The 22,134-nt window shown below is 44.3% G+C and overlaps 1 protein-coding gene across 1 annotated transcript; it reads right to left on the minus strand.

Moving 5' to 3' along the window:
- Nucleotides 1-634: 634 nt before the first annotated feature.
- On the minus strand, nt 635-19,361 carry EPCAM (epithelial cell adhesion molecule). The gene is made up of 9 exons (XM_033175789.1): nt 18,936-19,361; nt 14,973-15,080; nt 14,497-14,737; nt 13,265-13,330; nt 10,848-10,911; nt 8,891-8,992; nt 7,963-8,163; nt 2,455-2,499; nt 635-1,092 (listed from the first exon to the last, which is right to left on the minus strand). The coding sequence occupies exons 1-9, from the start codon at nt 19,009-19,011 to the stop codon at nt 1,051-1,053; spliced, it is 945 nt and encodes a 314-aa protein (XP_033031680.1). The 5' UTR covers nt 19,012-19,361; the 3' UTR covers nt 635-1,050.
- Between the last annotated feature and the right edge of the window lie 2,773 nt (nt 19,362-22,134).

A 22,134-nucleotide genomic window follows, 5' to 3' on the forward strand; every position in this document is an offset into this window, starting at 1 on the left:
GCAGTGAGCCAAAATCATGCCACTGTACTCCAGCCTGGGCAATGGAATGAGGCTCTGTCTCACCAAAAAAAAAAAGAAAAAAAAAAGAAAAAGAAAAAGAAACCTTGTCTCTACTAAAAATACAAAAATTAGCCAGGCATGGTGGTGGGCGCCTGTAATCCTAGCTACTTGGTAGGCTGAGGCAGGAGAATCGCTTGAACCCTGCAGTGAGCCGAGATTGTGCCACTGCACTCCAGACTAGGCTACAGAGCGACATCCTGTCTCCAAAAAAAAGAGAAAAAACAAAAACAAAAAAACAAAGAGGCTGGGCACGGTGGCTCACGCCTATAATCCCAGCACTTGGGGAGGTAGAGGTGGGCAGATCATGAGGTCAGGAGTTTGAGATCAGCGTGGTCAATATGGTGAAACTTCGTCTCTACTAAAAATACAAAAATTAGTCGGGCATGGTGGTGGGTGCCTGTAGTCCCAGCTACTCGGGAGGCTGAGGCAGAAGAATCGCTTGAACCTAGGAGGCAGAGGTTGCAGTGAGCGGGCATTGCGTCACTGCACTCCAGCCTGGGCGACAGAGTAGGACTCCATCTCAAAAAAAAATAATAAAAGAACAAGAACAAGAAGTTTGAAATGTCCAAGTTAAGAAATTCAGTTTAAACTGTTTTATTTCATAGCTCATAAAAAAGTATGTATGTACAAGACTCAAGTAAATAGAAAGGCAGCTTTCAATCACAAATCAGATAGTTTTTCAAACTCTACTGTGGAAGCATATTTAATGCACACATTTGAACGTTACACATAAAAAATTTTAACTATGCAGTCCAAGTTCTGGATTTTACATTAGATCTGCATATATAAGACACTTGTGGTCAAATTTCAAGATTGGTAAAGCCAATTTCAAGCTGCTTATATTTTGAGTACAGGTTTCACTATTACAAATATATCATGTTAAACTAACAAACTCATGACCTTCAAAGATGTCTTCGTCCCATGCGCATACATTTGTAATTTGCATCCATTTGCTATTTCCCTTCTTTCATAATCTTCAAATTATAGTAGTTATGCATTGAGTTCCCTATGCATCTCACCCATCTCCTTTATCTGAAACAGGAAAAAGTACAGAAAAAAATTCTAAATAATTTTCCAATCTTTTGTTCACTCTGAAAATAGTATTAAATAAAAATAAAGTTAAAGGAACACAAGATGATTTTTTTCCACATTTATAAGACTGATTTAAATAAAAAAAAGAAAAAGTTATATTGCAAGGAAATACACATTTAAGTGTTTTCAAGCTTCTATTTAGAGATAAGATCGCCAAAGTGACTAGGGCAAGTTGGAGGTAAGCTAGATCTTTAAGAATAAGATTTTTATTAAGTGCATACTATTTTTAAGGCTAAGAAAATATTGATTTACTTTCTATTATCAATCTTTCATTTTATATGTGGGGAAACTCAAGTTCAAAATTAGTGTTTGTCTCAGATCACACAACTAGTTACAGGCAAACTGAGACGATGACAATGACTACTACTACTCTGTTGACAAATATTTTCTTATGTGGCAAGCATGGGACCAACACTTTACACTGATTATCTTTAATCCTTGCAATAGGTCCATACTATCTATTATCCTCATTTTACAGATGAGGAAACATGGAGGCTTAAAGAAGTTATACAACTTTGCCCAGCCAAACCCAGGTCTGTACTGCTCTGCACTACAACACTACTTTGTCTTTCTGCCTGTCTGTTACAGTTCAATTCAGGTTAGTCTTCTAGACTTGTGGTCACCAAACCAAACAAGCCAGATGACCTACTACGGAATGGGAAAAAATGCTAGAACTTTCTGGTTCTATTAGATTTTTTCCAATATTCCTTTACATTTCTATTTTTATTATTTGCTAAAATATTAGTAAGTGGCCCATATACAAAGATACACAAAAATTGATAGATATATGAAAAATGTTAATGATAGGGTTCAAGGACAAGTGTTCATATTCAATTCCAAGGGACTGAAACACACCAACAATCTGCCACTTTGATCTCATACTAGTATAGATGACTAGTTAGTACACAATAGATTTATTATGACAAATTAAGTTCATATTAAATGATTATTTCACTGGCATAAAGATAACAGATCACCAGTCACAATGAGTTTCTCCAAGGTGAATCCACTGGAGTATGCCTTTAGAAGATTCTGTTAGATGTTGACACTTTGTAAAATAAAAACCATAGACTTCCCATTCCACTCTTCTACGAGGCAAAAATCAATAGACGGTGATCTGCCATGGAACTCATATAAGAAGATTTAGGTAAGAGCACATTCTAAGACTGTCCCTGAGACCCTAAAGACAACAGTATAAAGGGACTCCAGTATAACTGAAATGCATCAGTGTGTAGGAAGGTAGACTGACTAGGAGTAACAGATTCAACAGGGCCTTTCTATTTAGGTAAGTAATCCATTTACCTCAGCCTTCTCATACTTTGCCATTCTCTTCTTTCTGGAAATAACCTGAGTGGAAGAAAGACAATTACTGTTTTAGGACTGCTACTCAAAAAAAGGCTATCTAAATTGACATATATGCTTTTAATGGACATAATTTTGATCTGAAAAAAATTAATTTTAACATCTATCCATAAACATTTATTGTTTCTTAACTTAAAAATTTCATGCCAGTGCAGGGGCTCATGCCTGTAAGCCCGGTACTTTGGGAGGCCGAAGTGGGAGGATCATCTGAGGTCAGGAGTTTCAGACCAGCCTAGCCAACACGGTGAAACCCCATCTCCACTAAAAATACAAAAATTAGCCAGGTGTCATGGCACACACCTGTAATCTCAGCTACTCAGGAAGCTGAGGCACCATAATTGCTTGAACCCGGGAGGCAGAGGTTGCGTGAGTGGAGATTGCACTGCTGTACTCCAGCCTGGGTGACAGAGCAAGACTCCATCTCTAAAAATACATACATACATACATACATACATACATACATACATACATATATAAAATAAAATAGGCCAGGCACGGTGGCTCACGCCTGTAATCCTACCACTTTCAGAGGTCGAGGTGGGTGGATCACTTTAGGTCAGGAGTTTAAGACCACTCTGGCAAATATGGTGAAACCTTATTATTTCACCATATTATTTGAAATTAGCCAGGCGTGGTGGCATGTGCCTGTAATCCCAGTTACTCGGGAGGCTGAGGCAGGAGAATAGCTTGAACCCAGGAAGCAGAGGTTGCAGTGAGCCAAGATCGTGCACCATTGCATTCCAGCCTGGGCAACAGAAGGAGACTCTGTCTCAAAAATAATAAAATAGGCGGGGCACAGTGGCTCAAGCCTGTAATCCCAGCACTTTGGGAGGCCAAGACAGGCGGATCACGAGGTCAGGAGATCAAGACCATCCTGGGTAACACGTTGAAACCCCGTCTCTACTAAAAAATACAAAAAACTAGCTGGGCGAGGTGGCGGGCGCCTGTAGTTCCAGCTACTCGGGAGGCTGAGGCAGGAGAATGGCGTGAACCCAGGAGGCGGAGCTTGCAGTGAGCTGAGATCTGGCCACTGCACTCCAGCCTGGGCAACAGAGCAAGACTCCGACTCAAAAAAATTAAAAAAATAAAAAAATAATAATAAAAATAAAAAAATAGTGGCCGGGCACGGTGGCTCACGCCTGTAATCCCAGCACTTTGGGAGGCCAAGGTGGGCGAATCACAAGGTCAGGAGATCGAGACCATCCTGGCCAACACGGTGAAACCCCGTCCTCTACTAAAAATACAATTAGCCGGGCGTGTGGCGAGCGCCTGTAGTCCCAGCTACTCGGGAGTCTGAGGCAGGAGAATGGTGTGAACCCAGGAGGCGGAGCTTGCAGTGAGCCGAGATTGCACCATTGCACTCCAGCCTGAGCAACAGAGTAAGACTCTGTCTCAAAAAAAAAATAAAATAAAATAAAATTTTCACTACTAAACAAAAACAAAGTCTACCATGACAAGTGAAACAAACCAAAATAAATAAATAAAAAACGAACCGGGCCGGGCACGGTGGCTCAAGCCTGTAATCCCAGCACTTTGGGAGGCCGAGACGGGCGGATCACGAGGTCAGGAGATCGAGACCATCCTGGCTAACACGGTGAAACTCCGTCTCTACTAAAATACAAAAAACTAGCCGGGCGAGGTGGCGGACGCCTGTAGTCCCAGCTACTCAGGAGGCTGAGGCAGGAGAATGGCGTGAAACCGGGAGGTGGAGCTTGCAGTGAGCTGAGATCTGGCCACTGCACTCCAGCCTGGGCGACAGAGCGAGACTCCGTCTCAAAAAAATAATAATAATAAAGTAAAATAAAATAAATAAATAAATAAATAAAAAACGATGCTGGATCCAATGGGAGAACAAGGAAGGAAGGGGAGGGGCGGAGGGGCAAGGGAGGGAGGGAGGGAGGGAGGAAGGAAGGAAGGAAGGGAGGGAGGGAGGGAGGGAGGGAGGGAAAAAAGGAAACAATGAATAATTTTTTTTGGGGGGATGGAGTCTCGCTCTATCACCCAGGCTGGAGTACAGTGGCGTAATTTTGGCTCACTGCAACTTCCGCCTCCTGGGTTCAAGCAGTTCTCCTGCCTCAGCCTCCTGAGTAGCTGGGATTACAGGTGTGTTCCACCACGCCCAGTTAATTTTTGTATTTTTAGTAAAGACGGGGTTTCACTATGTTGGTCAGGCTGGTCTTGAACTCCTGACCTCGTGATCTGCCCGCCTTGGCCTCCTAAAGTGCTGGGATTACAGGCGTGAGCCACTGTGCCCGGCCACAGTGAATAATCTTTAAAGAAATTTAACAGTTTAGGCCAGGCATGGTGGCTCATGCCTATAATCCCAGCACTTTGGGAGGCCGAAGTGAGTAGATCACCTGACATCAGGAGTTCGAAATCAGCCTGGCCAACATGGTGAAACCCCATCTCTACCAGAAATACAAAACAATTAGCCAGGCATGGTGTGCACACCTGTAGTCCCAGATACTTGGGAAGCTGAGGCAGGAAAATGGCTTGAACTGGGAGGCGGAGGTTGCAGTGAGCCGAGATCACACCGCCACACTCCAGCCTGGGTGACAGACTCCGTCTCAAAAAAAAAAAAAAAGAAAAGAAAAAGAAAAAAGAAGCCAGGTACAGTGGCACATGCCTGTAATCCTAGCACTTTGAGAGGCCGAGGCAGGTGGATCACGAGGTCAGGAGTTCGATACCAGCCTGGCCAATAAGGTGAAACCCCATCTCTATCTACTAAAAATACAAATATTAGCCAGACATGGTGGCTGGTTACTTAGGAGCTGAGGCAGGAGAATCACTTGAACCCGGGAGGCAGAGGTTGCAGTGAGCCGAGATCATGACACTGCACTCCAGCCAGGGCGACACAGCGAGACTCCATTTCTTTTTTTTTTTTTTTTTGAGAGACAGTCTCGCTCTGTCGTCCTGGCTGGAGTGCAGTGGCGTGATCTCGGCTCACTTCAAACTCCACCTCCCAGGTTCACACCATTCTCCTGACTCAGCCTCCTGAGTAGCTGGGACTACAGGTGCCCGCCACCACACCTGGCTAATTTTTCGTATTTTTAGTAGTGACGGGGTTTCACCGTGTTAGCCAGGATGGTCTCAATCTCCTGACCTCGTGATCCACCCGCCTTGGCCTCCCAAAGTGCTGGGATTACAGACCTGAGCCACCACGCCCGGCCAGCGAGACTCCATTTCAAAAAAAAAAGAAAGAAATTTAACAGTTTGGTGTGCATTCTTCCACATCCTCCTTTTCCACACCAATACAAATATCATATATATATACATGCATCTAAGTTTTGGGGTCTAAAAATGGGATCATGCAGTATCATCACCACCTGTGCACAGCCCATATCAACATCACAGCAACCATTCCAGATCCAAAGATAAAGATCGAACTCACTCATTCACATTATTCCCTATCGTAGATACAATAAATACAATTTACTCTCTTACTGATACACACTCAGGGTATTTTCCAGATTCACTTTTTTGTTGTTTGTTTGTTTTTATTCTTTTTTTGAGATGGAGTTTCGCTCTTGTTGCCCAGGCTGGAGTGCAATGACGTGATCTCGGCTCACTACAACCTCTGCCTCCTGGGTTCAAGCGACTCTCCTGCCTCAGCCTCCTGAGTAGCTGGGACTACAGGCATGTACCACCATGCTGGCTAATTTTGTATTTTTAGTAGAGATGGGGTTTCTCCATGTTGGTCAGGCTGGTCTTGGACTCCTGACCTCAGGTGATCCGCCCACCTCGGCCTCCCAAAGTGCTGGGATTATAGGTGTGAGCCACCACGCCTGGCCAGATTCACCCTTACAAGCAATGCTATGATACAATAACTGAATGTGCTTCCTTATTGCACTTGTGTTTTCATTTATTTCTACAGGATTAGACTTCCAGCATTAACCACTCAAGTTCATTTGCCATCTGAAATTTCTGTTAACTGTCTATCCCTACCTGTTGTAATTCTTTCTTTAGGTTTCCTCATCAATTTTTAAGAACTCTTTGTGTATTATGTATAACATCCATTCTTGCTTTATGCACCATAGTTTTGTAATGCCCATCATTGATATTTTTTACTTCAGTCTCTTTGCCATATAAAATGTTTAGTTTTAATGAAGCCAAAATATATATATAGGACTAGGTGCAATGGCTCATGCCTGTAATCCCAGCAGTTTGGGAAGCTAAGCCAGAAGAATTGCTTGAGCCCAGGAGTTTAAGACCAGCCTCGGCAGCCATAGCAAGACCTGGTCTCTACTAAAAATTAAAAAATTAGCCAGGTATGGTGGCACGTACCTGTAGTCCTTGCTACTTGGGAGGCTGGGTCAGGAGGGTTACTTAAGTCCAGGAATTGGAGGTTGCAGTAAGCTATAATCATGCCACTGCACTCCAGCCTGGGTGACACAGCAAGACCCTCTCTCAGAATACACATACACATATGTATCTTTTCTTTCATGGATTCCAGATTTCTTGCCTTACATGGTTTCCCCTACCACAAGGTTGTACAATTAATTTTCTTGGGAATTGTTTTACTTTTTTATATTTTTAAAAATGTAAATGTCTTTGAACACGGATACACTGCCCAACTCCTTTCCTACTGCTGTGCTCTGGACATGCCACCCTTACACAGCTAGGCAATATGGCCAGCCTAGTGGAGTGAAATAGGAATTCAACTTTTGTTTTGTTCCAGATGGATAGCCAAACATGGTTGACTGAACTGGAAATCTCAGTTTCCAAATACCCTCAAACCTGTTTCTGAATTCTGTTATGTTAGTAAGATTTCTTTCTTTCTCTCTCTCTCTCTTTCTTTTTTGAGACGGAGTTTCGCTCTTGTTGCCCAGGCTGGAGAACAATGGCGTGATCTCAGCTGCAAACTCTGCCTCCTGGGTTCAAACAATTCTCCTGCCTCAGCCTCCTGAGTAGCTGGGATTACAGGCATGCGCCACCACACCCGGCTAATTTTGTATTTTTAGTAGAGACCAGGTTTCTCCATGCTGGTCAGGCTGGTCTCAAACTCCCGACCTCAGGTGATCCACCCACCTCAGCCTCCCAAAGTGCTGGGATTACAGGCATAAGCCACGGTGCCTGGCCTTTTTTTTTTTTTTTTTTTTTTTTTGAGACAGGGTCCTGCTCTGTTGCCCAGGCTGGAGTGCAGTGGTGTGATCATGGCTCACTGCAGCTTTGATCTCCTGGGTTCAACTGACCACTCCCACGTCAGCCTCCTAAGTAGATGGAACCACAGGTGCAAGCCATCACATCTGGCTAAGTTTTGTATTTTTGGTACAGATAAGGTTTTGCCATGTTGCCCAGCCTGGCCTCAAACTCCTGGGCTCAAGTGATCCACCTGTCTCAGCCTCCCAAAGTGTAGAGATTATAAGTGTGAGCCACCGCACCCAGCCATTATTACTTTTTCTTGAAAAAATATACCCTTAAATGAAATTTTACTTGTTCTCTACTCACCAGCACAACAATTCCAGCAACAATTGCTATCACCACAACCACAATAACAGCAATAACACCAGCTTTTAGACCCTGCATTGAGAATTCAGGTGCTTTTTCATCGACATAATAAATTAAAGTTTGACCAGGATCCAGATCCAGTTGTTCCCCATTTACTCTCAGGTCCATTTTCTTAGAATGAAACAAGGATTCACCTTTAACCTGTATTGAAAAGGAGAAAAGGAATTAAAAATATTTAAGAAAACAAACCATGGTCACATGTAATTACATACAAATTGTATGCCAAAAGAACTGCTGCCAAGAATCTTTATGGTTTTAGTGATAACAATCTAATCTATTGGAACTTTAAAATTTTAAACTGTTTATTACAGGAACTTTTCAACATACACGAAAGTAGAAAGAGTAGTGCAATGACACCCATGTACCTATCACCCAGATGCAAGGACATCAACACACAGCCTCTCTTACTTCATCTTTTCTTCCTTTTCTCCCTTCACCCCCGCCCAGATTATTTTGAAGCAAACCTCATATTTCAGCAGAAAATACTTCACTATAATAGATTAAAGTTTAAACAAAATATTTTAATCATTACCAGTTAACAGTCTTTTTAAACACACTCTTATTTGTGTAAATTACAAATAGCATAGGGGAGCATATATGCACAAACTAAGTAACTACCAAGTAGATAATAAATAAGAATTATAAGAAACAGAGGAGATATTTTAGGCAGAGCAATTTGATAAGAGACATAAATACACAAACAAGTAAGGTGCATGTGAGTGACAGGGAGGACAAAATTAATGGCAGCAGCAGAACCATTTGGTTGATCTATAAGTGGAAAAAAAGGTGATGAAATATATTTAATTCATTGAGGCATGATAGACTACATTCCTGAACACAAGAATAGAATAAAGAAGATTATACTCACATCTTTTTCAAAATAATAAGCCACATCAGCTATGTCCACATCATTCTGAGTTTTTTGAGAAGAATTTTGAACCAGATCAATAGTGATAACATTATCCTCATACTGGGGAAAAAAAATTGAATAATACAAATACTAATATAGTCAAAATCATTTGAAAATAACATTATTTGAGAATCAGAATAGTCAGTGTTTGATTTTCTGTAATCTACATGCATCGCTGTTCCTTTCCATTAGTGGATAATTAAGCTGATCATTAATCGAGAAATCTTTGGGAGGTCTCTAAATCTATCAAAGGGAAATAAGACAGCCATGCAACCAATCATAATTACAACGCACAATTTTTCCTAAGAGAATTTTCTTATATTGAAAAGGTTTTTAAAAAGGATATGAAAGTATTTTATTTGAATTAGAACTACTTTAAAACTAAAATACTGGCCGGGCGCGGTGGCTCAAGCCTGTAATCCCAAGCACTTGGGAGGCGAGACGGGCGGATCACGAGGTCAGGAGATCGAGACCATCCTGCTAACATGGTGAAACCCCGTCTCTACTAAAAAATACAAAAAAAAACTAGCCGGGCGACGTGGCGGGCGCCTGTAGTCCCAGCTGCTTGGGAGGCTGAGGCAGGAGAATGGCGTAAACCGGGAGGCGGAGCTTGCAGTGAGCTGAGACCCGGCCACTGCACTCAGCCTGGGCGGCAGAGCAAGACTCCGTCTCAAAAAAAAAAAAAAAAAAAAAAAACTAAAATACTAAAGAAATGCAAGATAAGGCCAGGCGCGGTGGCTCATGCCTGTAATCCCAGCACTTTGGGAGGCTGAGGCAGGCGGATCACCTGAGGTCGGGAGTTCAAGACCAGCCTGACCAATATGGAGAAACCCCATCTCTACCAAAAAGACAAAATTAGCCAGGCATGGTGGCACATGCCTGTAATCCCAGCTACTAGGGAAGCTGAGGCTGGAGAATCACTTGAACCTGGGAAGTGGAGGTTGTGGTGAGCCGAGACCACGCCATTGCACTCCAGCCTGGGCAACAAGAGCAAAACTCCATCTCAAAAAAAAAAAAAAAAGAAATGCAAAGTAAAACGCAGCATGCATTTACCATGTTGTTTTTAAAGAGTAAAAAAAGTATATTCTTTCTAAAGAGTCTTGAATAAATTCATACTGCCTTTTAAAGTTCCATCACACTGTTCAAGTTTCTTTTTTTTTAAACCAGAGTTTAAAGAGTTAAATAAGGGCTAACTGGTTAAGGACCAGTTCCTGAAAGCAGAGATGGGAGCTCCAGTAACATCCTAAAGTAAAGATGCACCAAAACCATATTTACCGAAAGTTATTTTGGTGCATATTTACTTTAAGATGTTACTGGAGCTCATCCACCGGGACAGGTTCTCCAAGAAAAGAAAACTCAAATGTTTTAGGGATACTAAGAGATACTACATTTTCTTTAGGAGTAAAACTAGGCTTTTCAAAGGCTCTGGAAGGAAAACAACGATAACCGAAAACAACGGGCTGGGCATTGTAGCTCACACCGGTAATCCCAACACTTTGAGAGGCTGAGGTAGGCAGATCACTTGAGGCCAGGAGTTCGAGACCAGCCTGGCCAACATAGCAAAACCCCGTTGACACTAAAAATACAAAAATTAGCTGGGCATGGTGGCGCATGCCTGCAGTCCCAGTTCCTCAGGAGGCTGAGGCACGAGAATTGCTTGAACCTTGGAGGCAGAGGTTACAGTGAGCAGAGATCTTGCCACCACACTCCAGCCTGGGGAACAGAGCAATAGTCTATCTTAAAGAAACAAACAAACAAAAAACAATAACAGGAAATTCACATTAAGTACCCAAGATCTGAAACTGTTGCTCTAGTAAGTGTATTTAACCACCACTTAAATCACTGGCTGTCCTTATACTCAAAACATACTGTCTCACCAACTACCTGCTAAAGCTCACTTATTAAAAAATCATACCAGAATATTTGTGATAAATTTTGGATCCAGTTGATAACGCGTTTTGATCGCCTCCTCAAGTGCACTATAAAGAATTTAAAATCTGTATTAAAAAAAAATGTTTGTACCACACAACAGTAAGAAGCACTACTCTTTAAGCAGATAGCTCATGGTGTAGAATTGCTATTAAAGTTAAATTTTTTCTGCCATTTTGCAACTATCATAATAATAATTGATTCAGGCTAGAATCATCCATTGATATTCAAACTGCTGGGTGCCAGTTTAATTAGAAAAATAACATTTACTTAATATCCAAGTATCTGCCCATAGATTACTTATGGATTACAAAGGGAGAATGGTAACTTCACAGTGGAAAAACCTGGCAGATACCAGTTTAACCAAAGTTTACATTACTAGTAAAGGGACAAGCTGACATCATGCAACTCCTAATCTGAAGTACTACACGGCCGGGCGCGGTGGCTCAAGCCTGTAATCCCAGCACTTTGGGAGGCCGAGATGGGCGGATCGCGAGGTCAGGAGATCGAGACCATCCTGGCTAACAGGGTGAAACCCCGTCTCTACTAAAAAATACAAAAACTAGCCGGGCAAGGTGGTGGGCGCCTGTAGTCCCAGCTACTCGGGAGGCTGAGGCAGGAGAATGGCGTAAACCCGGGAGGCGGAGCTTGCAGTGAGCTGAGATCCGGCCACTGCACTCCAGCCTGGGCGACAGAGCGAGACTCTGTCTCCAAAAAAAAAAAAAAAAAAAAAAAAGTACTACAAAGGACACAAGATAGCATAAGTAGCTTTCCTGTCAAAAATGCATAATCTGTTTTTAGTTAAGAGGAAACATCAAGGCCCGGGTGAGGTGGCTCATGCCTGTAATCCCAGCACTTTGAGAGGCTGAGGTGGGCAGATCACCTGAGGTCGGGAGTTCAAGACCAGCCTGACCAACATGGAGAAACCCCGTCTCTACTAAAAATACAAAAAAAATTAGCCAGGCATGGTGGCGCACGCCTGCAATCCCAGCTACTCGGAAGGCTGAGGCAGGAGAATCCCTTGAATCTGGGAGGCAGAGGTTGCGGTGAGCCATGATTGCGCCATTGCACTCCAGCCTGGACAACTTTATTGGGAAGCTCCAACTCAAAAAAAAAAAAGAGGAAACATCAGACAAATCACAATTTGAGGGACATTATATATAACGACCTGCCCATGCTCTTCAAAAATAGCAAGTTCATGGAAGACAAAGAAAGGCCAAGAAACTGTTCGATATTAAAAGAGACTAAAGAGTCATGACAACTAAATGTGATACATGATCTTGGACTGGGTTCTGAATCAGAGGGGAAAAATTACCACAAAGGACAATATTGGGAAAATGGGTACAACGTGATACGATGTTAAATTTCCTGGCCAGGTGCGGTGGCTCACACCTGTAATCCCAGCACTTTAGGAGGCTGAGGTGGGAGGATCACAAGTTCGGGAGTTCGAGACCAGCCTGGCCAATATGGTAAAACCCCATTTCTACTAAAAATACAAAAATTAGCTGGGCGTGGTGGCAGGCGCCTGTAGTCTCAGCTACTTGGGAGGCTGAGGCAGGAGAATCGCTTGAACCCAGGAGGCAAAGGTTGCAGTAAGCTGAGATCACGCCACTGCATGCCAGCCTGGGTGACAGAGCAAGACTCTGTCTTAAAAAAAATAAAAATAAATAAAAAAATTCCAGCCGGGCGCGGTGGCTCAAGCCTGTAATCCCAGCACTTTGGAAGGCCGAGGTGGGTGGATCACAAGGTCAGGAGATCGAGACCATCCTGGCTAATACGGTGAAACCCTGTCTCTACTAAAAATATAAAAAAAAATTAGCCGGGCGTGGTGGTGGGTGCTTGTAGTCCCAGCTACTCGGGAGGCTGAGGCAGGAGAATGGCGTGAACCCGGGAGGTGGAGTTTGCAGGTTTGCAGTGAGCCGAGATCGCGCCACTGCACTCCAGCCTGGCGACAGAGCGAGACTCTGCCTTTAAAAAAAAAAAAAAAAAAAAAAAAATTCCTAAATTTGATCGTTGTATAGTGGTTTACGTAAGAAAATGCCTTTTGTTCTTAGGAAAAGATACACTAAAGTAACTAGGGATAACGGGGCCTGATATCTACAACTTGCTTTCATGTGTTTCTGGGAAAAATATTTATACATGCATAGATACACTGATATAAAGCACACACACATATTCATCCATATATACATATATAAAAAGTAAATATGCCAAAATGTTAATTGGTGAATCTGAGTGAAGTGTATTCCTGGAATCTCTGTGCTATTCTTGTAACTCTATTTCAAGTAACTTTGTTTTTCAGATATATGAAAAAGCATTTAGACTTGGCTTTTCAAATGGTGTAGGATGGAAGATTTGAGCCACCAATTGTGCAAGAATAATAATGCATTTCATTGCACTTACGTCCGCAAACTTTGAACATCATAAGGTTTTTCTCTTGCTTTGTGTTTTAATTCAATGATGATCCAGCTATAAAGTAAAAAGACAATGTCAGTTGACTATAACTCAGTCTTTTATACTATTTTTCTAATAAGCTAACACTACAATTCTTGAATTATAAGGACAAAGAGAAAAAAAATTTATGTAGTAGCTATTCCCATAATTTATTCCCTTACACATCCTTCATAAAGGACACACCCAGGAGGGAACACCCTTTCTAATACTGACCCTCTGTTCTCTGGACACAATACAGAAGGTTACATGAAGTCAAGGTTTAGCTGGCAGTGTTGTGCCCTGTTCAACTGAAACGATGAAAAGGCATGAAAGGGCCAGGTGCAGTGGCTCACACCTGTAATCCAGCACTTTGGGAGGTGCAGGTGGGTGGATTGCCTGAGGTCAGGAGTTAGAGACCAGCCTGGCCAACACGGTGAAACCCCGTCTCTACTAAAATACAAAAATTAGTCAGGTGTGGTACAGCTGTAGTCCCAGCTACTCAGGAGGCTAAGGCAGGAGAGTTGCTTTAACCCAGGAGGCTGAGGCTGCAGTGAGCTGAGATTGTGCCGCTGCACTCCAACCTGGGCAACAAGAGTGAAACTCTGTCTCAAAAAAAAGAAAAGAAAAAAAAAGAAAGGGCACAAAGAGAAAATTGACAATGAGGCTCCAGAAGACCAAAATAGAAAAACAGAAAGTGCCCACTTTGGTCCTGACATCCTTTCCAGTTTCTAGTGCCTTCCAATGAAGTCTTTTTTTGCTTAAGCTAGCGTGAGTAGGTTTCTGTTCCTTTTCATTAAACAATCCCTAATGCATATCTCACTTCTAAAGCACTATAAATGAGCAAATACATAGGTTAAATTACATACATTTAATACTAATGCAACTATGAAATACTGAATAATGTTAAGTAAAGATATAAAAGGAAAATTATACCTAGTATGCTACCATTTATGTAAAAATAATAAAACAGATACATAACACATTCATCAACTATCTCTGGAAGGTTATAGAATAATCAATAACATCAATTCTATGGCAGTCCACTGGGTAGCAGTGGGGACTGGAATAAGAAGGAAGCTTTTCACCAGACACTCATATCTTCTGAATTCTAAACCATGAAATCGTATTACATAATCAAAAATAAATTTAATTAAATGAATCTGAACAGCATGAAAACAAGTAGTATAGGCAGCCCCACTCACTAGGTTCTCACTCGCTCAGAGCAGGTTATTTCAGTGTCCTTGTCAGTTCTTCTGACCCCAGCAGTGTTCACACACCAGCACGTGGAGGTGCCGTTGCACTGCTTGGCCTTAAAGAGCCCGCTCTCATCGCAGTCAGGATCGTAAAGGCCATCATTGTTCTGGAGAGCCCCTTCAGGTTTCACTCTTCTCCCAAGTTTTGAGCCATTCATTTCTGCCTTCATCACCAAACATTTGGCAGCCACTGAAAAAGAAACCTTAATGCCAAACTGAAAAATAACCGATTTCATGATTACAGGAAAAAAAAGTAACTCTAAAGTTCCAGGGTCAAAGATTATTTGAAACTTATGTGTTCCCACACTTACTTTATAACATGATTCAGATTTAAGCCAATAAAACTCTTTCCAACTCAAGGCACATCAATTAAAGAAGTATTAAGTCAAAATAAAGCTTATAGGTAATAAGGATATTTTACTCACGCTTTGAGCAAAGGACAGTATTTTGTGCACCAATTGAAGTACACTGGCATTGACCATTGTCATTCAAAAAGCAGTTTACGGCCAGCTTGTAGTTCTCACAGACACATTCTAGAAAATTAAAAAAAAACAAAAAAAACTACTTTAAAATATGGATCTATTAACTCTCATGTCCCAGCTAAGTTATATTGCAATAATAATGCCTTAAAGTTACAAGGACACAAAACCTTAAAAAGTGGTCCTGAATGGTTTCTTTTTCAGCTATAGACTACTTCCTAAGTGCCCGGCACTTGCGAAAGTTTGCATACTGTATACAGACACATAGTTTAATCTACATGCATTCCTGTTTTGATTTTTTTTTTTTTTTCTTTTTGAGATAGGGTCTCACTCTGTTGCCCAGGCTGGAATGCAGTGGCACAAGCTTGGCTTACTGCAGCCTGGACCTACTGGGCTCAACTGATCCTCCCCCATCTTAGCCTCCTAAGTAGCTGGGACTACAGGCATGCACCACCATGCCTGGCTAATTTTTTACTTTTTGTAGAGTTGGGGTTTCGCCATATTGCCCAGGCTGGTTTTGAACTCCTGGCCTCAAGCAATCCTCCCACCTCAGCCTCCCAAAATGCTGGGATTATAAAGGCATGAGCCACTGTGCCTGGCCTCCCGTTACAATTTTTTAAAACAAAAACACAGCTCTCTAAACATCATTTATAGCTTTGCCTTTGTGAAACTCTCAGTCTTAGCTCTTTCCTCACTCCTGTCCTGCTAAATAACATCCCTGTTAGTCACTGCCTTTTTTTGTTTTTTCTTCTTCAGAAAGAGTCTCACTCTGTCGCCCAGACTGGAGTGCAGTGGTATGATCTCAGCTCACTGCAACTTCCATCTTCCAGGATCAAGCGATTCTCCTGCCTCAGCCTCCTGAGTAGCTGGGACTACAGGGGTCTGCAACCACGCCTGCCTAATTTCTGTATTTTTAGTAGAGATGGGGTTTCAGCATAATGGCCAGGCTGATCTCAAACTCCTGACCTCATGATCCGCCTGCCTCGGCCTCCCAAAGTGCTGGGGTTATAGGTGTGAGCCACCGCGCCTGGCCTTTTTTTGTATTTTTTAGTAGAGATGAGGTTTCACCATGTTGGTCAGGCTGGTCTAGCATTCCTGACCTCAGGTAATCCACCCACCTCAGCCTCCCAAAGTGCTGGGGTTACAGGCGTGAGCCACCACAGCCAGCTGTTACTGACTCTTTTACAAAAAAATCAACAATTCAATTCTAGGATCTGCAAATCCTTACCTTCTCTCGCTCTCCCACCCCATTTTCTTAAATGAGGGATGTTTCCTTTGGGGCTTAACAGAAATATATTCAATCTTTAAACCATTTTATATCTTAGAAAAATTATACTTTCAACTGCAGTTATAGTCATCCCTGTGAGTTTCCTAACTAAATTAAATCCTAGTACTTGATTTGGAGAGTGATACTAAGCAGCCTATTCTGGGTTATTGATGTCAGTTTAATAGTTTTGTCCTTAACTACCTCAAAAGTTCATTTAACTGCGAATTGGTAAGACTATCTAATTCCTTTTGTCTAGTTAAAAGAGCACAATCATTAAAAACAGAAACTATCTCCTCAGTTCAACTGAAGAGGGAAAAAAAAACAGCTAGCACGACAAACCAGAGTTTTTATATTGAGCCTTCGTATCCCAAGTACCCTAAGTTGACTCCAATGTTTCCCTGTTGAAGTTATAATTGATATGAACCACCTTTAATCTGCCCAACACTAAACTCAATACTGGGGTCACAAAAGGGGAAAATACAGCACTTGTTCTCAAGCGTTTAAATCTTCTGCAGCCCCATCCTGTACTTGTTTAAAACACATTGTTTATTCCTAAGGGGCATGAAATTTAAATCAGAGCAGTCAGGTGCAGACTTTGAGAACAAACCTGTAGTAGCTATGACTACTTTAAAGCAATTTAACATTAAGTATGTAGTCCCAGACTGAAGCTAGAAAAACATGAAAACTGCATTACTTTGAGAGTGTAATTACTGAATTTAGGCCACTCCATTAGTGAAAGTATAAAAGCCCTTCCAGAGAGCTTTGGCAAACGCCACTCCACTTCTAGGCACCAACTTACAAATAAATCAAGAGATGCCAGACCTGTGGCTCATGCCTGTAATCCCAGCACCTTGGGAGGTCCAAGTAAGAGCATCACTTGAGACCGGGAGATGGAGGCTGCAGTGAGCTGTAAATGTGCCACTGCACTCCAGGCTGAACCACAGACGGAGACACTGTTTCCAAAAAAAAAAAAGAGAGAGAGAGAGGGACTACATGTCCAACATTTGATTAATAGTGCAACATACCAGTCACTATTTTAAATCTTTTTTTAAGGCCGGGTGTGGCGACTCATGCCTGTAATTCCAGCACTCTGGGAGGCCCAAACCGAGTGATCACTTCAGCCCAGGAGTTCGAGACCAGCTTGGGCGACATAGTTCGAGACCAGCCTGGACGTCTCTACAAATACAAATATTCGGCGGGCACAGTGGCTCACATCTGTAATCCCAGCACTTTGAGAGGCCAAGGTGGGTGGATCAGCTGAGATCAGGAGTTCGAGACTAGCCTGGTCAACATTGCGAAACCAGTCTCTACTAAAAATACAAATTAGCCGACCGTTGTGGTGCATGCCTGTAGTCCCAGCTACTTGGCGGACTGAGGCAGGAGAATCGTCTGAACCCAGGAGGCAGAGGTTGCAGTGAGACAAGATCACGCCGTTGCACTCCAGCCTGGGCAACGAGCGAAACTCTGTCTCAACAATAATAATACGTAATAATAAATAAAAACAAAAATTAGCCAGGCATAAAGGCTGAGGCAGACTGATGGTCTGAGGTCAGGAGGCGGAGTCTACAATGAGTCGAGATCGTGCCCTTGCACTCCAGCCTGGGCGACAGAACAAGGCTGTTTCAAATAAAAAAATAAAATAGGCCAGGCGCGGTGGCTCAGGCCTGCAATCCCAGCACTTTGGGAGGCCGAGGCGGGCGGATCACGAGCTCAGGAGTTCGAGACTAGCCTGACCAACATGGAGAAATCCCGTTTCTACTAAAACTACAAAAATTAGCCGGGGGTGGTGGCGCGCGCCTATAATCCCAGCTACTCTACTCAGGAGGCTGAGGCAGGAGAATCGCTTGAACCCGGGAGGCGGAGGTTGCAGTGAGCTGAGATCATCAAGCCTAGGTGACAGGCTGAGACTCAGTCTCAAAAAATAAAATAAAATAAACAAATAAATAAAAAGAAAGATTATACCTAATTATTAATTATGGGATTCTCAAAATTCTGCGATTATAGGTTTTTACTCTTTACGGTTATTGTTATTTCTGCGTTCCCTACAATAAGCTTGGCATTACTCATATGATCCTTAGAAAAGGGAAAACACCCACACGCCCTGTGTAGTCCAGGCCGCCTGCCGCGCGCAGGTGCATAGCTGCCCTGGAGGCCTCCCTGCGGGCACCTGTCCCCGCCTGAGGCCCACATCCGGGGACCGCTGTCGGTGACAAGGACAAGGGCGGGCCAGCTGGTCACTGTCGCAGAGACTCCGCCACCGGCTGGGGCTGTTTTGGAACCCCAAGTCCGTCCCGAAAGGAGGAGGTGGGTGAGCCAGGGCGCGAGGCACCGGTTCGGTGGCCGCAGGAAACCTGGACGTGGGCACTCCGTTCGCCACCTGTCCCCCGCCTCCGCCCAGGTCCATTTCCCAATCGAGGCGAGCAAACCTGCAAAGTGAGGCTGCTCCCCCGAACGGCGCGAGTGAGCGCCCCCTCGCCATTTCTACCGCGCGGAGGGCCTGGGCCGGGGCACAGCCGCGCCGTCCGGTCTCCAGGCTGGAAAGCGAGGCCTCTTGATCCCGACTATTCCCGTTTCGGGGGCCGCACACCGCTGCCCCCCAGCCCAGCCCAACTCCACAACTCTGCTCCAAGTCCGCGCCTCACCTTTCTGAGCTGCGGCAAAACTCGCCGTCGCCGCCGCAAGCAGAAGCCCGAACGCGAGGACCTGCGGGGGCGCCATGCTGCGCGCGCGCCGAGAAGAGGGGCGCAAGAGGGGCCGGGGACTCGCGGGAGGGCGTGCGCCGGGAGTGGGGCGCCAGGAGCCGGCCGGGCAGCGCGAGGCCTGGGGCGCGCGGGTCCGCGTCGGGAGGACAGCGACTAGGAGGTCCCTGGACCGCGTCAAGGGTGCTCACTCGCCGAAGGTCTAGCGCTCTGTGCGCGCGGCGGGGCGGAGCGCAGACCTGCCCGACCTGGCGGCCCCGCCTCTCGGCCCCTTCCCAGGACTGCTCATCTCTGGCAGCCCACGGTTGGCGATGAGTCACCGCCCCTGAGCGGGGAGTGAGTAGCTCCCCTCCCCCAGCCCCGGCGCGGCCGTTGGGGCGCCGCCCCCTCCACAGGTGTAGGCCAGCGCGCCCCGCCCCGCCCCAGGTGCTTCAGCTCCTTGGCGGCGTTAGGGACCGTTGGTGGCCTCCGAGGAGGTTTGAAGATTCTGTGCTGAGACTTCCTTTTAACCGGAGGAGAGCTACTCTGAAGCCTTGAGGAACGGGGCCTGGGGGAAAGGGTGCGGGGACTGGATAGAGGAAGGTGGAGGCTAAAGGGAATACAAACACAAGCAGAGAACCTTCCAAAACACTGTGAAAAAAGACCTTTGAGTTTTTACCTGGCAATTTAATTATACTCCTTTGAAATTAGAAAAAAAAAAAAAAAGAAAGAAAAGAAAGAAAGAAGAGGAAAAAAGAAATCTCCCTGGCGCTCTTGGGAAGAAAATGAGTGTTTCTTTGTAATTACTCTTAATACTTCTTTTCTCGTTTTCATAAGCATTTCTGGCACTTGAAGATGTAAGAAAAGGTGTTCCCAGGCCGGGCGCGGTGGCTCACGCCTGTAATTCCAGCACTTTGGGAGACCGAGGCGGGCAGATCACCTGAGGTTGGAAGTTCGAGACCAGCCTGACCAACATGGAGAACCCCTGTCTCTACTAAAAATACAAAATTAGCCGGACGTGGTGGCACATGTCTGTAATCCCAGCTACTCGGGAGGTTGAGGCATGAGAATAGCTTGAACCTGGGAGGCAGAGGTTGCAGTGAGCAGAGATCATGCCATTACACTTCAGCCTGGGCGACAAGAGCAAGACTCCATCTCAAAAATAAAAATAAAGAGAGAGAAAAACGGTGTTCTTATGGAGTAAAATACTGAGAACCGAGATTGTTTTGGGTTTTGGATACTATTAAAGGACAATGTTGGCCGGGCACGGTGGCTCAAGCCTGTGATCCCAGCTCTTTGGAAGGCCGAGACGGGCGGATCACGAGGTCAGGAGATCGACACCATCCTGGCTAACATGGTGAAACCCCGTCTCTACTAAAAAAAACAAAAAACAAAAAACTAGCCGGGCGAGGTGGCGGGCGCCTGTAATCTCAGCTACTCAGGAGGCTGAGGCAGGAGAATGGCGTAAACCCGGGAGGCGGAGCTTGCAGTGAGCTGAGATCCGGCCACTGCACTCCAGCCTGGGCGACAGAGTGAGACTCCCTCTCAAAAAAAAAAGAAAGGACAATGTTGATGAGGCCTTTGGAAAGAAAATATAGGGAATAGAAACAAAGGACAGTAATCGATTTCCGTGCAAATGAATTCAAATCACAACACACTATATTATTACAATATTAAAATAATTATAAAGACTTCATATATACTATTTAGAGTTTTTAATGTTATTTTTTGCTAGGTGTAATATCACTGTAACCTATTTTTTAAAAGCTTTTTTATCTGCTAAAGAAATCATAAAAGTTAAAAAGAGGAAAGGAGGCCGGGCACGGTGGCTCATGCTTGTAATCCCAGCACCTTGGGGGGAGGGGGCGAGGTGGGCAGATCACGAGGTCAGGAGTTCGAGACCAGCCTGGCCAACATGGCGAAACCCCGTCTCTACTAAAAATACAAAAAGAATTTAAGCAGGCGTGGTGGCACATGCCTGTAATCCCAGCTACTCAGGAGGCTGAGGCAGGAGAATCACTGGAACCCGAGAGGCAGAGGCTGCAGTGAGCCGAGATCGTGCCATTGCACTGCAGCCTGGGTGACAGAGCAAGACTCCATCTCAAAAAAAAAAAGCCTGGCACCGTGGCTCATGCCTGTAATTCCAGCACTTTGGGAGACCGAGACTAGCAGATCACGACGTCAGAAGATCGAGATCATCCTGGCCAATATGGTGAAACCCGTCTCAACTAAAAATACAAAAAGTAGCCAGGTGTGGTGGCAGGCGCCTGTAATCCCAGCTACTCAGGAGGCTGAGGCAGGAGAATTGTTTGAACCAGAGAGTCGGAGTTTGCAGTGAGCTGAGATCCAACACTGCACTCCAGCCTGGCAACAGAGCGACGCTCCATCTCAAAAAAAAAAAAAAAAAAGGAAAGGTAAAAAAGCAATTTTAAGATTTAGCTAGGTTGGCCGGGCGCGGTGGCTCAAGCCTGTAATCCCAGCACTTTGGGAGGCCGAGACGGGCGGATCACGAGGTCAGGAGATCGAGACCATCCTGGCTAACACGGGGAAACCCCGTCTCTACTAAAAATACAAAAAAAACTAGCCGGGCGAGGTGGCGGGCGCCTATGGTCCCAGCTACTCGGAGGCTGAGGCAGGAGAACGGCGTAAACCCGGGAGGCGGAGCTTGCAGTGAGCTGAGATCCGCCACTGCACTCCAGCCTGGGCGACAGAGTGAGACTCCCTCTCAAAAAAAAAAGAAAGGACAATGTTGATGAGGCCTTTGGAAAGAAAATATAGGGAAATAGAAACAAAGGACAGTAATCGATTTCCGTGCAAATGAATTCAAATCACAACACACTATATTATTACAATATTAAAATAATTATAAAGACTTCATATATATACTATTTAGAGTTTTTAATGTTATTTTTTGCTAGGTGTAATATCACTGTAACCTATTTTTTAAAAGCTTTTTTATCTGCTAAAGAAATCATAAAAGTTAAAAAGAGGAAAGGAGGCCGGGCACGGTGGCTCATGCTTGTAATCCCAGCACCTTGGGGGGAGGGGGCGAGGTGGGCAGATCACGAGGTCAGGAGTTCGAGACCAGCCTGGCCAACATGGCGAAACCCCGTCTCTACTAAAAATACAAAAAGAATTTAAGCAGGCGTGGTGGCACATGCCT

This window comes from Trachypithecus francoisi, unplaced genomic scaffold, assembly GCF_009764315.1.
Source record: "Trachypithecus francoisi isolate TF-2019V2 unplaced genomic scaffold, Tfra_2.0 Lachesis_group17, whole genome shotgun sequence".
NCBI lineage: Eukaryota > Metazoa > Chordata > Mammalia > Primates > Cercopithecidae > Trachypithecus > Trachypithecus francoisi.